This window comes from Neolamprologus multifasciatus, unplaced genomic scaffold (genome assembly GCF_963576455.1).
Source record: "Neolamprologus multifasciatus unplaced genomic scaffold, fNeoMul1.2 chr03_unloc_1, whole genome shotgun sequence".
NCBI lineage: Eukaryota > Metazoa > Chordata > Actinopteri > Cichliformes > Cichlidae > Neolamprologus > Neolamprologus multifasciatus.
This window is the reverse complement of record NW_028181971.1, coordinates 282,860-299,038: the sequence shown is the minus strand read 5'-3', so window position 1 is coordinate 299,038 and position 16,179 is coordinate 282,860. Positions and strand designations below refer to the sequence as shown.

General features: G+C 45.3%; 1 protein-coding gene across 18 annotated transcripts in view; it reads left to right on the top strand.

The window, feature by feature from the left end:
• LOC146490503 (calcium/calmodulin-dependent protein kinase type II delta 1 chain) overlaps positions 1–16,179 on the top strand; it is a 74,497-nt gene that overhangs the window by 26,375 nt on the left and 31,943 nt on the right. For all 18 annotated transcript variants that reach the window (XM_085153154.1, XM_085153150.1, XM_085153152.1 and 15 more), the window contains exons 3-6: positions 1,998–2,057; positions 5,333–5,387; positions 8,836–8,901; positions 14,788–14,860. In XM_085153154.1, the coding sequence (XP_085009280.1) occupies positions 1,998–2,057; positions 5,333–5,387; positions 8,836–8,901; positions 14,788–14,860 (254 nt within the window). The remainder of the gene's footprint in view (positions 1–1,997; positions 2,058–5,332; positions 5,388–8,835; positions 8,902–14,787; positions 14,861–16,179) is intronic.

Below are 16,179 nucleotides of genomic sequence, written 5' to 3'. Positions count from 1 at the left end.
GAAGCTACACAACATCTGTATTAGTCTGTGGTCACTAGATTAGGATTAGTGTGGAGATGACAGCGTGTGGTTGGATGTAGTAGCACCACACAAACCTCCTCCAGCTTCTCTTTGTTCATGTTTCCAACACCCATCACAAATACAGCAGGATGTGTGCAGTGTTTACTCACAGTGACCTCCACAGGTCACAGTGACAAACTAAACATGCTGTAGAAGAGTTATGGACTGATGGGGCCTCTCCACAGTTTAATCATCAGAATAACAATGGCTCATTGCTGGGGTGGCTGTAGCTCAGGTAGAGCAGGTCATCTACTGATCGGAAGGTTGGTGGTTCGATTCCTGGCTTCCCCTAGTCTGCATGCCAAATATCCTTGGGCAAGATACTAACCCCAAATTGCTCTCCGATGCGTCCATCGGTGTATGAATGTGTGTGAATGTCAGTTAGAAAGCACCTAGGAAAAATGTGCTTGTGCGAATGGGTGTGAATGGGTGAATGCACAAGTTGTATAAAGCGCTTTGAGTGCTCAGAAGAGTAGAAAAGCGCTATATAAGAGCCAGTCCATTTACTCATTAGCACAAAGTACAGTAAACATTAGAGGTGGGAATCACCATACATCCCACGATACGATATTATCACAATACTTAACGCACGATACGATATTATTGCAATTTTTAAAAATATTTTGCGATATTCAGATTCTGTACATAAAGGTAAACTTTATCAATCATCATTTTCTCTAATATCAAAGTCTCACACTCAGTCTTTCTCTCATTTCAGTTTGATTGTTGACAAACTGAACGGTTTGTATTACAGTCTAGTCCAACTTAACTGAATCAACCATCTGGTACAATTATAGCTATTCTGAACTATGCAGTTTATGAAAACTATGCAGCCCCTTCAGCAACTGAAGAATTTGAAAGTAAATTAAAACAAAATCTAATTTTACATTAAATAAAAAAGTTTTAAACTTAATTAAAATAAAACATGTCTTAAATTAAAATAAGTAAACTGTCATGTTTATTAAACACATTTGGACAGTGAAGGAATGTCAGGATTCTTGCTCAGAAAAAGGATCAACATGCTCTGAAGTCAGAGCACAAAAACCTTTTTGTAACAAAATATCGATTTCTGCTGTCGCTGTATCCATACATTATTAGCAAACAAAATATCACCATACTACACAGTATCCATTTTTCCCCCACCCCTAGTAAAGATGGTGTGAGACGTGTCAGCGTCCTGCACACATGTTGCAGCTGAGCCTGATTTCGTTAGGGTGATGAGAAGCAAACCAGGTGTTGTTGAGGAGCAGAGGAAGGAGATGCATATTCATGTTACATGATTTCATACTGTAGAGAGTTTAATCACAATCAGAATACTTTATTAATCCTGAAGGAAATCACAGCAGGCAGCACGCTGATGCTGCACGTGCACTTACAAAGGGTTAGGGTTAGGACCAACTTTACACAAACATCAGAGACACGTCAGAGATGCAGGCTGATGAAACAACGAAAACATGACATGAGGTCACATCACACTTGGTACAGTAGCAGTTTAAGTGCTAACAACATCTGGACCATCAGGGATGTGTAACATCCTGCATGTGGTGCATGTTTCTGTTATCACACTGATCAGCCGGTAAACCAGAAGCCTGAATATCTTACGCGCTTCTAAATAATGACCCGAACTTTAAAACGACACTTTCATACAGAAAGGACGGACACGTGAATGTTTCTGTGTTTCCTGCCTGTGCACAGTCAGAACTATTGTCTGAAGACACGAAAGTGAATAGATGTGGAAATCAGGTAACGTGCTTACATGAAGCTTATACAGGCGGCTTCTGGTGTCTAACAGGAAGCGGCTTTGTTGATGCTTCCTGCTGTGCTGTCAGACTGACCCTAAGAAAACATTGAGTCATGTGTCAGCCCTGAGCTGCTGTTTGTGTAGACGCTGGTCTGAAGTTGGCTCACACAAATATGGTCTCTCTTTGTTTTTCCAGATCACCAGAAGTTGGAGCGCGAGGCCAGGATCTGCCGCCTGCTGAAGCACTCCAACATCGGTGAGTAGAGCTGCTGCTTCATCGAGGATATTACAGTTTTATTTCTATCAACAGTGAACATGAAAGGTCAGCATTTAAGGTCCCTTATTGCAGCACATGCACATGCACAAGGATACTTTCCCCTCTGAGCCACAAAGAGCTGCAATTATCACCTCAGTAATGACTTTGTGGAAACTGTCGTTTGTTTTTCAGTCCCTTCTTCCTTCTAGTGAAAAAAGAAAGGGACGGGGGAAGTGACAAATGAGTGGATGATATGGGTTATTTGGTTTGCTGGTCTATTGTAAGCTTGTCTGAAACTGAGCAACACGTGAAATTGGAGGGTTTAGTCTGAAAGTGATTCGGGTCCCTGCTCACAGCACGAAGGCTTTGCTTGAGCAAACGTGCCGACTTCAGTCTGAGCAGCTTTAACGTGGTCATAGTTTAGTGTCACACAGATGTGTTGGCTGAAGTTACAGATGACAGAAAATACAGTCAACTGTATCTATGTGATGTATTCTGTTGTGTGAGATCTTAGGTCTTAGTGATTTATGTGATGTCTAAATCGTGTCTGGACACTAAATACATGTAAACACATTTACAGATGAACGGGAATAAAAAGAGTAAATGTTCACTCACTAATTTGAGCAGTTATTTTAGAGATCGTGCTGTTACATTTATAATATATCCATATTTGTTTAACATTACTGTTGCTGTAGCTCAGACTCTGGAGCAACATCCAGCCACTCTTCCTGTTCTGGGTCCAGGTTAGTCTGGAACATCACACCGTTTATGACCTCTGGGTCAAAGCTAACGCTGCTGTTAGCCAAACTAGCCATGCTCCATGCTGGTGCTCTGGCTTTTTTCTCTGGCGTTCCTGTGGAGGGTCTTTGGCGTCGAGCTGAGATCATTTAGACGTAGAAGCAGCAGCTGGTCCAGCAAGAAAATGCTACTGTGACTTAGGGGTGGGCCATATAAACGATATAAATTTGGCCAACGATAGAGGTTTTGACTATACCGCTCTACTGCAATAGCACATGTTGATGATGTCATCAAGCTGCGCTTGTTTTGGTCGAAAGCATCGCAGCGGCTACAACCATTATCATCTGCGAATTATGGCGGGTGACAGTCACAGCAAAGAGATGAAGCACTTTTGAAATATGGGGAAAGCCAAAAACTGCACTTCCTCCACTTCCGTAACATTGATTCATTAATGCTGAATTCTCTGCAGCTGCTCTGTTCCCATGTTGTTGCAGTATATTAATAACTCACGTTAACTTTTATCGAGTGGAAAAAAGTTAGCGTTCATCCTCCAGCTTCACTGAGCTAATGATATGCTAACATAGCTGTGTCGCTAGCAATCACGTAGCACAACATTATATACCAGCTAGCCCAACTTCAGTAACCCTGCAAACGTCACTGCTGTTTAGTTTTCTGTCTTCATTTATGTTGGAAGTGACAGCAGAGCTGTACGTTTGAATTAGTTTCAGAAATCTCTGTCAGAACATGGTATGAAATGTTTAGGTGGAAGCTAGCGAGCTAACTTCCTGTTAACTTCTAACTCCGTTTAATTTAATCCTGTTAGATTTCAAGTTGAGAGTTGTTCTGTTTTGGTCAAAGACAGAATTTCCATATATAACCCGTCTCTGTCCAGTTTGTAAGTGAACTGGTAAATGCTGCTAAGCAACGATAATGTCATCTCCTCAAGTGTCGTTATGGTTTCAACGTTGTCCAGGGAAAGTTTGCACGGTTCATGGCCAAGGACAAAAGTTTACATATCCTCATCACAGCATGAACATCGCTGCAACGTGTATTTATTTTTCCTGTCCATCTCAACATCTCGCTGCATCCTGAGTTTTTCAGGACATCAGCTTGAAGTTAAATTAGCAGGTTGGCGACAGTATGGACGATAGTCCATCTTAGAATCATCTACATGGGATTACAGGCTGAAGTGTGCACTCTGTCAGTGGACGCTATTCCCAGAGCATCATATTTCCCTTTATCCAGTCCAAATGGGAATGAACACCTAGTACTTGTTTGCGGGTTCAGTGGTGTAGCTGTTGATTCGTGGTTAAGGTGAAGGCGTTTAGCTTTCTACTCAGAAAGAGTAGAAAAGCGCTATATAAGAACCAGTCCATTTACCATTTACCATTTAGCTTGTTCATTCAAATAGCTTCAGTCTAGCTTAAAGGTGTTGATGTTGATGAACGTGTGGCCGTTCTTCCAGGCATCAAAGTGGGCGTAAGTACTGCTGATCTTTAGCAAATAAAAGGCAGCCGATCAAGTTTGAACATGTACACTTAGCACGCCTTTTACCAGTATCATCCCAGCAGCATCCAGCTCCACTGCAAGCTCACTGCAGTGATGGATCTCTCTGATGTCGGTCATGGGATGAGCTGCTGGAAATGCCAAAGATCCACAGGGAGAGCGTTCCCTTTCACCTTCAGTCTTTTCATCCATGCACTCGGATGTTAGACTGTCGGAGCTTTTTTGAGCGCTGCTGTTAGAAGAGTCTTTTATAAAGTCCATTATTTCTCACAGTAAATGTGTCTTACATGTGGAGCATGAACCAAGCATGTGATCTGTTGTTTGCTGAGTTCAAGCCCAACATAAATCAGGCAGAATTAGACGTGAGGAGTTCTCGATATGTTTTCAGAATAATGAATAAATCTAATCTGCAGTTACTTGTAAAGTCTGTTTCTAAATGTCCACAGGTAAAATGAACTCTGCCAGCAGTGTGTTTAAATTGGTGCTGCAGATCTCTGCACATGTGCAGATCTGAAGTAGAAAAACAGCACAGACGGTTACAAGCCAGTGAAACAGTTGAAACTCAGACAGCTGGCTGCTCTCATTGTGGCCTGAGCTATGAATGAAGCTTTAGCACCAAAATCAATAAAAGCTGTCAAACTCAAAGATAAGTGACAGTGTGTTTAATGAGCTAGCACATGTGTGGCACCGCTGCATACAGATGGTCAGATTAGTCTGCAGCTGCTTCACGTCTCCTGAAAAAGCCTTGCTGACAGCAGCAGGCCGTGCCATCACTTAACCAACCAGGACACCCCTGCAGGAACAGCCTGTTTGAATGTGGTTGATAAAATGTTTCATATTTGTGCGTCGTCTTTGATCATTTGTTGTAACCTTACATTAAAATCTTCCCCTGAATCAGCATCCAGAGCTCGCACAGGAAGAAGAGAGCGGCTCAGTGTGCGATCAAAGCCGTCCTCATCAGCTGCTGCGCTGGTCACATGGTGCCAGGACAACGATGAAAAAGTAATTTTCCTGTCCCTCTTCTCTCACAGTGCGGCTCCATGACAGCATATCGGAGGAAGGATTCCACTACCTGGTCTTTGACTTGTAAGTGCTGCCTTTGATTTTTACATATTCCACCGAAGCAACACGAAACACGTGTGACTGTGCAGACCACACCCACATGTGTGACTGTGCAGACCACACCCACATGTGTGACTGTGCAGACCACACCCACACCTGTGACTGTGCAGACCACACCCACACCTGTGACTGTGCAGACCACACCCACACCTGTGACTGTGCAGACCACACCCACACCTGTGACTGTGCAGACCACACCCACACCTGTGACTGTGCAGACCACACCCACACCTGTGACTGTGCAGACCACACCCACACCTGTGACTGTGCAGACCACACCCACACCTGTGACTGTGCAGACCACACCCACACCTGTGACTGTGCAGACCACACCCACACCTGTGACTGTGCAGACCACACCCACACCTGTGACTGCAGACCACACCCACACCTGTAACTGCAGACCACACCCACATCTGTGACTGTGCAGACCACACCCACACCTGTGACTGCGCAGACCACACCCACATCTGTGACTGCAGACCACACCCACACCTGTGACTGCAGACCACACCCACATCTGTGACTGTGCAGACCACACCCACATCTGTGACTGACACCCACATCTGTGACTGTGCAGACCACACCCACATCTGTGACTGCAGACCACACCCACATCTGTGACTGCACAGGCCACATCTGTGACTGTGCAGACCACACCGACACCTGTGACTGCAGACCACACCCACATCTGTGACACCAAAGCCACACCAAAGCAGACCACACCCACATCTGTGACTGTGCATACCACACCGACACCTGTGACTGCAGACCACACCGACACCTGTGACTGCAGACCACACCCACACCTGTGACTGCAGACCACACCCACATCTGTGACTGTGCAGGCCACACCCACATCTGTGACTGTGCAGACCACACCCACATCTGTGACTGTGCAGACCACACCCACATCTGTGACTGAGCAGACCACACCCACATCTGACTGAGCAGACCACACCCACATCTGTGACTGTGCAGACCACACCCACATCTGACTGTGCAGACCACACCCACACCTGTGACTGCAGACCACACCCACATCTGTGACTGTCACCCACATCTGTGACTGCGCAGACCACACCCACATCTGTGGGCCAAAGCGTGTTGCTTTCCTCCATCTGCTCAGGCACTACACATCTTATACACACTCCTTCCTGCACACGCTGGACAAATGAAAATGAATCCTGCTGTATACAATCATAAACACGCTGAGATTACTGTTGGCTCACACAGATGGCGGATATCTGCTGAAAAGCCATCTGCTGAATGTCTTTCTTACAAGAAGAATCCCAGTTTTCCCTGAGTATCCGGCCTGAGTGGGATGGATGGGTTAAAGCTAAAGTGTTTTTTCTTTCTTATGCTGACAGCTCACATTCAGTTTGTGATATATGAGCGATATTGCTTTGGTGTCAATTTGAAAAACCTGTGAGGTTCTGGAGTCATCGTGTTCACGTAGTTGGGTGTCACTCCAGAAGGAGGCAACGTGGGATCTTCAGATTGATACCACAGACAAATCTTGTTGAGGGTCAAGGTTTCTGAACGTCTTGTGAATGTGAGAACCCTACAAAGCCACAGGTGCATGCACTGCCAGCATTTATGGTTTTGTACCAGCGTCATGCTAACGACTGCACCTCCAGTTTTAACAGACATCGCAGAGATCTGTAGGTGTAGTTTCTAAAGCCAGATGTTTTCTGGCTGTATGATTTCAGCTGCTCAGCAGTTTGTGGCTGTGCTGTTGTCTTGGTGAAGTAAGCTTCCTGAGAAACAAACCGTTTGGCAGCCGGCGGTTCTCCATCTGTGGATGCTGATGTCATTTCCACAGTTTGGACTCAGTAAGGCACCAAGAGTTCAAATGAACCAATCAGTGTGCAGAAAGTTTTAATTCTGCAACAATCTTTAATTCACCCCGACTAAAACGACTAAAACGACGCCGACTCACCCCAACCAATCACAGCAGATGGCCCCGCCCCTCCCTGAGCCTGGTTCTGCTGGAGGTTTCTTCCTGTTAAAAGGGAGTTTTTCCTTCCCACTGTCACCAAAGTGCTGCTCATAGGGGGTCATATGATTGTTGGGTTGTCTCTGTATGTGTTATTATAGGGTCTTTACATCATAAAGCACCTTGAGGTGACTGATGTTGTGATTTGGTGCTGTGTAAATAACATTTAATTAAACTGAACAATCCAGAATGCCTCCCTTTAACTGAGGCTGCGTCCTCACCAGCCCGGATTAGAAAACTGTGTTTTCGTCTGAGAACGCTCTGCGTCCACACCAGCGTTGTCAGTCGTTTCCACAGAGTTGTGCGTCCACATTGAAACGGCCGAAATGCAAGAAGACTCGACCTGCCTCATTTCTGTCTGCTGCTTATTTACTTTCCGTCTCTTTGAAACGTGGCGGCAGAATGACGAGGAAAAGCAGCGAGTTTGTTAAATGGACTCACAATGAGGTGGAGTTGTTGCTGCGAGTAACACAAAAGTACAAAAGCGAGTGAGAGTTAAAGAATGTGAAGAACAGCTCTCTGGAGCAGACTGATGTTAATCTTTAACAGGGCTGTCAGACAGAACAATGCTGTGTAACGCCCTCTGCTATCTTTGGTTAATTAGTCACATGACTGCACCACATGACTCACGTGCGTCATCTTTTTCAAAAAGGCTCCGGGTTCGATGTCCACACTGTGACGCAAAAATGACATTTTCAACTGTATCCGCTGTGGAGAGCGTTTCCAAAACGCCGAGTTTTCCTTCACCGAAAACGGCGTCTCAGTGTGGACGGATGCCAAACGGAGAGAAAAAACTTTCCGTAGGAGTCAGGATCCTTCCTCTGTCACAAACGCTTCTCAGTAACTGCCGATCTCCTCCCTCCTGGGTGTCATCAGCTGCTGTTTGCAGTCATATCTGCAGCCAGAAAGGAAATGGCTTTTTAAAATCGACGAGCAATAATAAGATCAGAGGTGTGTCTCCTTCCTGGCCACAAGCATCTCCTCTTTTCCCTTAATTGAATCATTGCCAGTATGGATGACAGGAGAACACTCGCAGTGGGTTAAACTTTGATTCAATGTGAAACCCTGCATCAGAGAGGGCATAGCTGCAGCAGCACCATCCAGTTGTTAAAGGGCATTTAGCTAATTTACTTGGCTGATGAACATCTCCAAAGACTCAGCTGCAACGTGATTTGTTAGCTCAGATGTTAGCGCCACTTGATTTGATCTGTGTTACTTGGAAAATCTGGACTTGAGTCATGGAAATGTTTTCAGCTGGAAGGAATTTCCCCTCCGGCTGAAACAGTAATATCGGTGCCTGGCTGCTTCTGCTGGAATCAGGGTTTCCTGCTGGAGCCACAGCGCTGAAAGGCAGCACCTTCACCCTGCAAATGAAATCAGCTTGTTTTTGTTTCACTGTGTTCTCGTTCCCAGAGTCACCGGTGGGGAGCTGTTCGAGGACATTGTTGCCAGAGAGTACTACAGTGAAGCTGATGCCAGGTCAGTGTGAGCTTCTTTCTGCATTACTGTAAAGTGTGACTCTCCCTCAGCAGCAAAGGCATATTCATGCACCCACAGTGAACTAGAGCAGATACACAGCTAACCCTAACCCCATGCCAGCTGATCACAGTGGATGTTTGCAAAGCTCATCATGCAGGGAGCACAGCAGAGCCGTATGCATTTATGCCCTTTGTGCCCTTTGTGCCCAAACCTCTCCCTCTGTACCTTTTCTTCCTTCCCTTTATGAGGAGGCTCCTTCCTCAGCTTCTGCTTATTAAAAATCACCCATAATAATAATAATAATCCAGAGAAATGTTTGTGTAACATGTTAAAGGTTTCCGTTGCAGGTTTTAGTCCTTCCTACAGGAGTTATGGTTTCACCCAATGGTCTGGATGCTGTTTGTTTTTAAAGGGACACGTGAAAGTGTTTATATGAAGCAAACTTTGTATTTTCTCTTAACAACTCGAAGGAACAGTTCAGCTTTCATACGTGTGACTTTATTGAGTTCAGTATATACGGAGTGGTTGATGTAGCACAGAGACTAGAAGCAGAGGGAAACACCAGAGTCAAAGAGTGCAGCTCTCAGGCTGTGTGCATACATGGCTGTGTGTACTTTGTGGAGGCTTTGGCAGGATTTCACCGTCTGTGCTTGATGTTCTTCAGCCGAGCTCACGTCTGCTCTACGAACAGTTAAACCTCAACACTGGTGCAGGTACCTGTGCAGAATCACTCAATATTCCAAACATGCAGCGACCTGCTGCACATAAAGATGCTTTCAGGAGTGAAAGTGTCATTTATTCTCATCAGTCAACAAAACGCAGCGAATGAACAAGATCACATCAGTGTCTGGTGGCGCCACCCTTCTAGGTCCACTTCCACACAGTCTTTGAAGGAAGTCAGCTGGCAAACATCTGGGAGAACTACGCACAGATGTTCTGTGGATGTCGGCTTCCTCACGTCTCTGATCGCAGACGCACTCGATGATGTTGAGATCAGGGCTCTTGGGGGTCACTTCAGCTCTTCTTGTTCTTTAGAGTAACGAGAGTTCCTCATGAGTAGGGATGGGTACCGGTGTCCGGTGCCATGATGGCACCGGTTCTGACATAAACGGTAGTAACCAGACCGAAAAGCAGCGCACATTTCGGTGCTTCATTTCGGTGCTTTTTTTTCCTGAGCTGTGACACACTTTGAATTCTAGCCAATCATTTTACGTTTCCGAGGATAGTAGGCGGGCCCAGGTACGTACGTACTTTTAGAGCAGAGCTACAGATTAAAAATGCCCAAGGCGAAGCAGTCAAAAGTCTGGCTGTACTTCACAGCAAAATATGCAAACTCAGCAGCCTGCAACAAGTGCTTTAAGCTGATACTGTGATACTGTCAAAGGAGGTAACACCTCAAATCCGATGAAACACCTGGCGACGCATAGCGGGTTTTTTTTAAAGCAGAAAAATGCGCCGTATTTGATAGCTTGCTGCGAGACCTCACACCGAGCGCATCTCCTGCGGGTGTGGTGGTGACGGATGATGATGCAGCAGCAGCCGTTCTTCTCTGCGTGAGTAGCTTCATGATGTTCGTGTGTAATTTACGTTGAGTAGGCTAACCACGTTATTACATTAATGCATGTAAGGTGAACTAGCAAACACCATCATAGCTACATGCAGCTGTCTTCTTGTTTGATGGCAGATACTCCCTTCACCCTGGCCAAAAAGGCTAAAATGACTAAAGAAAAAGTGGAAAACAGTTAAACATGAGAGGTTTTTGGACAAAGTTTGTTTTTGTTTAAGCACTGCTTCCAGCCAAGAGTGATGCCATATATGCCCTATAGCTGCAGAAAAGGCTAACATTGTTATCTTTTTACAAAAAAACAGCTGAACATGAGAGGTTTTTGGACCAATTTTGTGTTCTCCATTCTTTAAGCACCGGTTTGAGCACCGTTTAAGCACCGGCACCGTTTCAAAAGTACCAGTTTGGCACCGGTATCGGATAAAACCTAAACGATACCCATCCCTACTCATGAGTTCGGCTGTGTTTGGGCTCCTTAAACAGTCATTCATATTTCTGAAAGCTCTTTGTTTGCAGTATTCTCACCTGCCTAAAATGTTTGCACAGTGCTGTCCACATTTTGTCAAACCTGCACAAACGCAGGCTGCTTCTCTGAAGGGACGGAGATGGAGATGGCTCCATAGATACGGTCGTTTCCTGAGCTTGGACAGCAACAGAAACCTTGTCAAACACTGTAGCTGGAATCCTGCAGCCTAATGCTGACAGCTCTGAGTGGCTCAACAAGAACTGGATGCACACGTTTGAATTTATTTGGGATTTTCTCTAATCCTCACAAAGCCAAGAGTCTACATGAAGACTTAGTTATGTGTATACGCTCACAGGAAGTGCTGCAGAAGGCTCTACAATGACATGCTAATGTGTTGTAGTCATCATGATTGACTACAGCTGGTAGCTTCTCTTTGGATTTGTTGGACAAGCTTCAGTCGAGCCACGCCGTCGCCCTCAGATGAGTGGAAGTTAGTCAGGAAGTTCAGGATCAACCTGGGAACCATTAAGGCTCAAGACTGGCGTGAAGCGAGTTTTCCACCACCATGGTTGGAGACCACAAAAGTTGCCCATATGGATAAATCTTCAAAATAAAGTTTCACGGTGGGACAGGACAAAGAGCTATTTGGCCCCAATGACAAGAGGCTTATGTTGAGGAGTGAAGCTGAGGTTCCTAAACCTGAGAACACCGAACTGTAGGAGCTGTTGTGCTGACAGTGGTGCTGGGAAGAAGCACAGCTGGGTTCTCCAACAGGATCACATGCTGCTCCGAGCTCCGCCTCAGCCCTCTTGATGTGGGCTTAAAGATGGACCCAGACCTCGAGCCAACGTGTTCAGATCGGTGACAGTGGTCAAATATACAAACAGAATCTGTTTGATGGCTAAAAGCATCATTTTAAGCCCGTGTGACTTCAGAGAAATCCCAAATAAAGCCAAGCTCGTGCACTCTTGCTTTCAAAGTCCTGCTGCACAGGAGAAGAAAACGTGCGCTCAAATTAAAAATCCAAACCGTAAAGATGCCGAGTCGATGGAAACAGCTGAGCTGTTTACCGTCACCGAGCTCTGTCGTGCATGTTCATGTTGCAGTTCATCGCTCATGGTCACCGCTGTCTGTTTAGTCTTTCTTGTGTTTCTAGTCGTATCCTCGGTGTGTGTCTCACTCTGTCTTTGAATGCATCCCTCGTCTCTCCATTAAACTTCCTGTTGGTTTAACGTCCTCGTGTCTCTCGTGCTTCTTCTCTTGGCCGCTCTCCTCTGTTGTCTGTTCCTGTGTTTCTAGTCCGGCCGTAGGATTCAGAATATTTAAAGTCAAACTTTTTATGTCCTGACAGGGAGCAAACCAGTGACCTGTTTGTTACCAAGTAGCTGTATTTCTGACACTTTTGTTGTTTCCTGCTTCCGTCTTTAGCAAAGCTCACCGTGACTTGACTCTGAGTCAGCTCGCACCACAAAAAGTTTTCACGCCATTGCAGACTGAACTGTTCCTTTTCGATGTTTACCTTGTGCTAGGTGTTGGTCCCTGTGCTGTCTGACACTGACCCGTTCTCCCTCTCCTCTCTGCTTCTGGTCTGCCTCCACAGTCACTGCACACAGCAGATTGTAGAAAGTGTAAATCACTGTCACACATAGTGCACAGAGACCTGAAGGTTAGTAAGTGCAGCGGTTAACAGACTCGTGCTGCACCTTGTCTCTCACATCCACTGCCTGATCAGTCAATCAGTGACCTTTCACCCCCCTCACACCCCTCCACCAGTCACCCTCGCACATCGCCACAGCAGGGCGTTGTGGGCAGGTTGGCTGGAGACGAGGCGGTGGGTTGTGTCATGCAGGCGGGGGCAGGTGGAGCTCATCACAGCCTGCCTCTACTGTACGCCATGAAGTGCATGTAGCATCTTTGCTAGGTGGTGCGCTGACACGGCCGCTGTCAGGCTTCGATCAGAGAGAGGAGAGAGGTGGTGTGGTTTCATTGAATTATGATTGTTATGATTCTAAAGGTGGAGCATCAAAGTTCAATTCAAATTCATTCAGTATGTTTACACGTAAATACATCGGAAAGTTTGAAGCAACGAATTTGCTTTTTAACACTTTTTGAAATCTATAAAAATGTGTTTAAGAGATGAAAGAAGGAGCTGAGATGTCCTCACAAACAGGATGTGCTACACGAGTGTGCCAGCAACACTTTCAGTGTAACAGTCAGAGTACTCTTAGTTTGCCTGTTAGATTATGCAAGCGCACATCCACATGTAGCACACTTGTGTTACAAATGTAGCACACTTGTGTTACAAATGTAGCACGCTTGTGTTACAAATGTAGCACGCTTGTGTTACAAATGTAGCACGCTTGTGTTACAAATGTAGCACGCTTGTGTTACAAATGTAGCACACTTGTGTTACAAATGTAGCACACTTGTGTTACAAATGTAGCACGCTTGTGTTACAAATGTAGCACGCTTGTGTTACAAATGTAGCACGCTTGTGTTACAAATGTAGCACGCTTGTGTTACAAATGTAGCACACTTGTGTTACAAATGTAGCACACTTGTGTTACAAATGTAGCACGCTTGTGTTACAAATGTAGCACGCTTGTGTTACAAACGGAGCACGCTTGTGTTCCAAATGTAGCACGCTTGTGTTACAAATGTAGCACACTTGTGTTACAAATGTAGCACACTTGTGATACAAATGTAGCACACTTGTGTTACTAATGTAGCACACTTGTGTTACTAATGTAGCACACTTGTGTTACTAATGTAGCACACTTGTGTTACTAATGTAGCAGGCTTGTGATACAAATGTAGCACGCTTGTGTTACTAATGTAGCACGCTTGTGTTACTAATGTAGCACGCTTGTGTTACTAATGTAGCACGCTTGTGTTCCTAATGTAGCACGCTTGTGGTACAAATGTAGCACACTTGTGATACAAATGTAGCACGCTTCTGTTACAAATGTAGCACGCTTCTGTTACAAATGTAGCACGCTTGTGATACAAATGTAGCACACTTGTGTTACATTTCCACAATTATCTGTCTCTAAGCACCTCCTACCGTTTGCACACACACTTCTTCATTGTGTGAGTAAGGGCTGCAGTGTGTTTCTGAGGCATCGATCCGACTGTGCTGGCACACACTGACCTGAGCTGGTCACCTGATCTGATGTTGAACGCACACGGGTCAGCACGCTGTTCTTCAGCGTTGGTTCGTCTGGACAGTGTAACTTCAGCCTGAGTGTGTCAGAGGTTTCATTAGACGCTACATGTTTGTAATGCTGCACACATCCATGTTCTCATGTTTAGGAGTAACTATGTGGTTCACACAAACATGAACCTGCAGCACTTTTAAACAGCAGATTTGGTTTGTCAGTCACAGGTTGCTTCAAACTTTAACTGCTTATATTTCACATGTTGTCTTCATGACAACATTAGTTTCAGTAAAGTTTGTAACATTATCCTGTAAAGGGACACACTGTTCATGTCAGCTCCTGTAATAAACCACACTATTAGCTCCGCCTCTCTGTCCTGCCTCCAGCCAGATCTAACCTCTGCTCTGAGCCTCGGGCAGAGTCGGCTGTGTGAGGATGATGATAAAGTTCCAGTGTGTGTTTTTAACTCTCTTACAGAGAACAGTATCTGTGGCAGCACAGAATTGAGTGAATGGCCCATTTTCAGCCAAATTACCTCAAATTACTCCTAATTTTAGCTTCTGGGCGGCGAGCTGCCACATTACTGAGCTCCGCCCACTAACACGGCCGCCAGCTCCCCGAGGCTCAAAGCAAGCTCACAGCCACAAATATGAGTGTTAGCCTGTCACTAACCCATGCCCCCTGGTGTTTGCATGCAGTCATTGCATTCAGCAGATCCTAGAGGCCGTGCTCCACTGCCACCAGATGGGTGTGGTCCACCGCGACCTCAAGGTAAGATACGAGGACGAACAGTCTCTCCAATTATGTTCTTTTCTTTTGTCAATATTCTGAAGCTCTTATCAAACACTTGAATTGATCTTCACTAGCAAAAGTTAAAATACAAGGAACCAACAACGGCTGTGCCCCAGTTTGCTTTAAAGAGCAGTTGTTGTTGGGTAATCATTGCTGTGCTACGTTCTAATGTTACTAATGTTAACCAGGTCAAATACTTTACATGGAGCCGCTGAGGCTGAGCACATTTGGGTGTCTCATCATCTGTGATTGTACTAATGCACCCACAGTGGTCTCTCTAATGCTGCTCTCCTCACCGTGGTCTGCTCCCAAAGCTCTAATTTGTCAATCAAATGAAGCGGGTGTGTCTGAGGTTTGCTTACCTGCAGCAATAGTAAGCTGCCGTTTTGCATCTGTCAACTGCCCTCTCCCCGCACTCTGATTGGCTGTTGCCAGGCAGCTGCCACAGTTCACTGCAGAAACACAAAGAAAAGCAAATGCAGCCGAAACAAACAAGCGCTGTAGAAACAGCCACATTTTTGTGTGTGTGCACTCGTGTGATTTAATTCCTCCACATGATCGTCTTTGCAAACACACACATGCTGCGGAGGTCGATGCAAAGCTCTGTAGTAAAGAGTCCTAGATTACACATGCACGCCTGCACTATATGACAACGCAGGCGCTGGTTCACTGTTTTCTGTTCAAATAAGTTCAGATGTGATCAGAGTGCAGCACAGTCCAGCTCGTCTTACACTGTGGAGGCTTCTGTCAGTGTAAAGATTTAACATCCTGAGATGTTTGAATATAAGAAAAAGGAGTGTGATGATGAAGAAGCGCTGCTGTGGTCAGTGGAGAGGCTTCAACTGTAGGAAATAAAAGAGTCATATAACAGGAAACGTTCAGTTTTTTAATTCCTGTTCTTGCTTTACTGTAAACCCACAGTTAAAACCAAAGAAACATTTATAGAACAGAGAAAAAACAGGAACTTTCAGTCTGTTACTGCTTTACTTTCTTTTTTACCCTCAGAGTCACAGGCTGAGAGGATTTTCATGGCTTTCTGGATCTAATCTCGTTTATTTGTCACCTTTCTGGAAATTTTGTTCTGCGTCGCCCAGAAAATCTCAGTAATTTGTTGCATTTGTGATAAAGCTGTAAAACATGTCCCGTACCATCCCATCCCATCCCATACCGTACCATACCATCGCGTACCATACCATCCCAGCTTCATTTCTAAAGCACTGTAACATAAAACCAGGGTTGTGCTGTCCATGTGTCACAGAGTCCTCCAGACTGAGCAGGCTCTGGTTCATCAGCTCAGT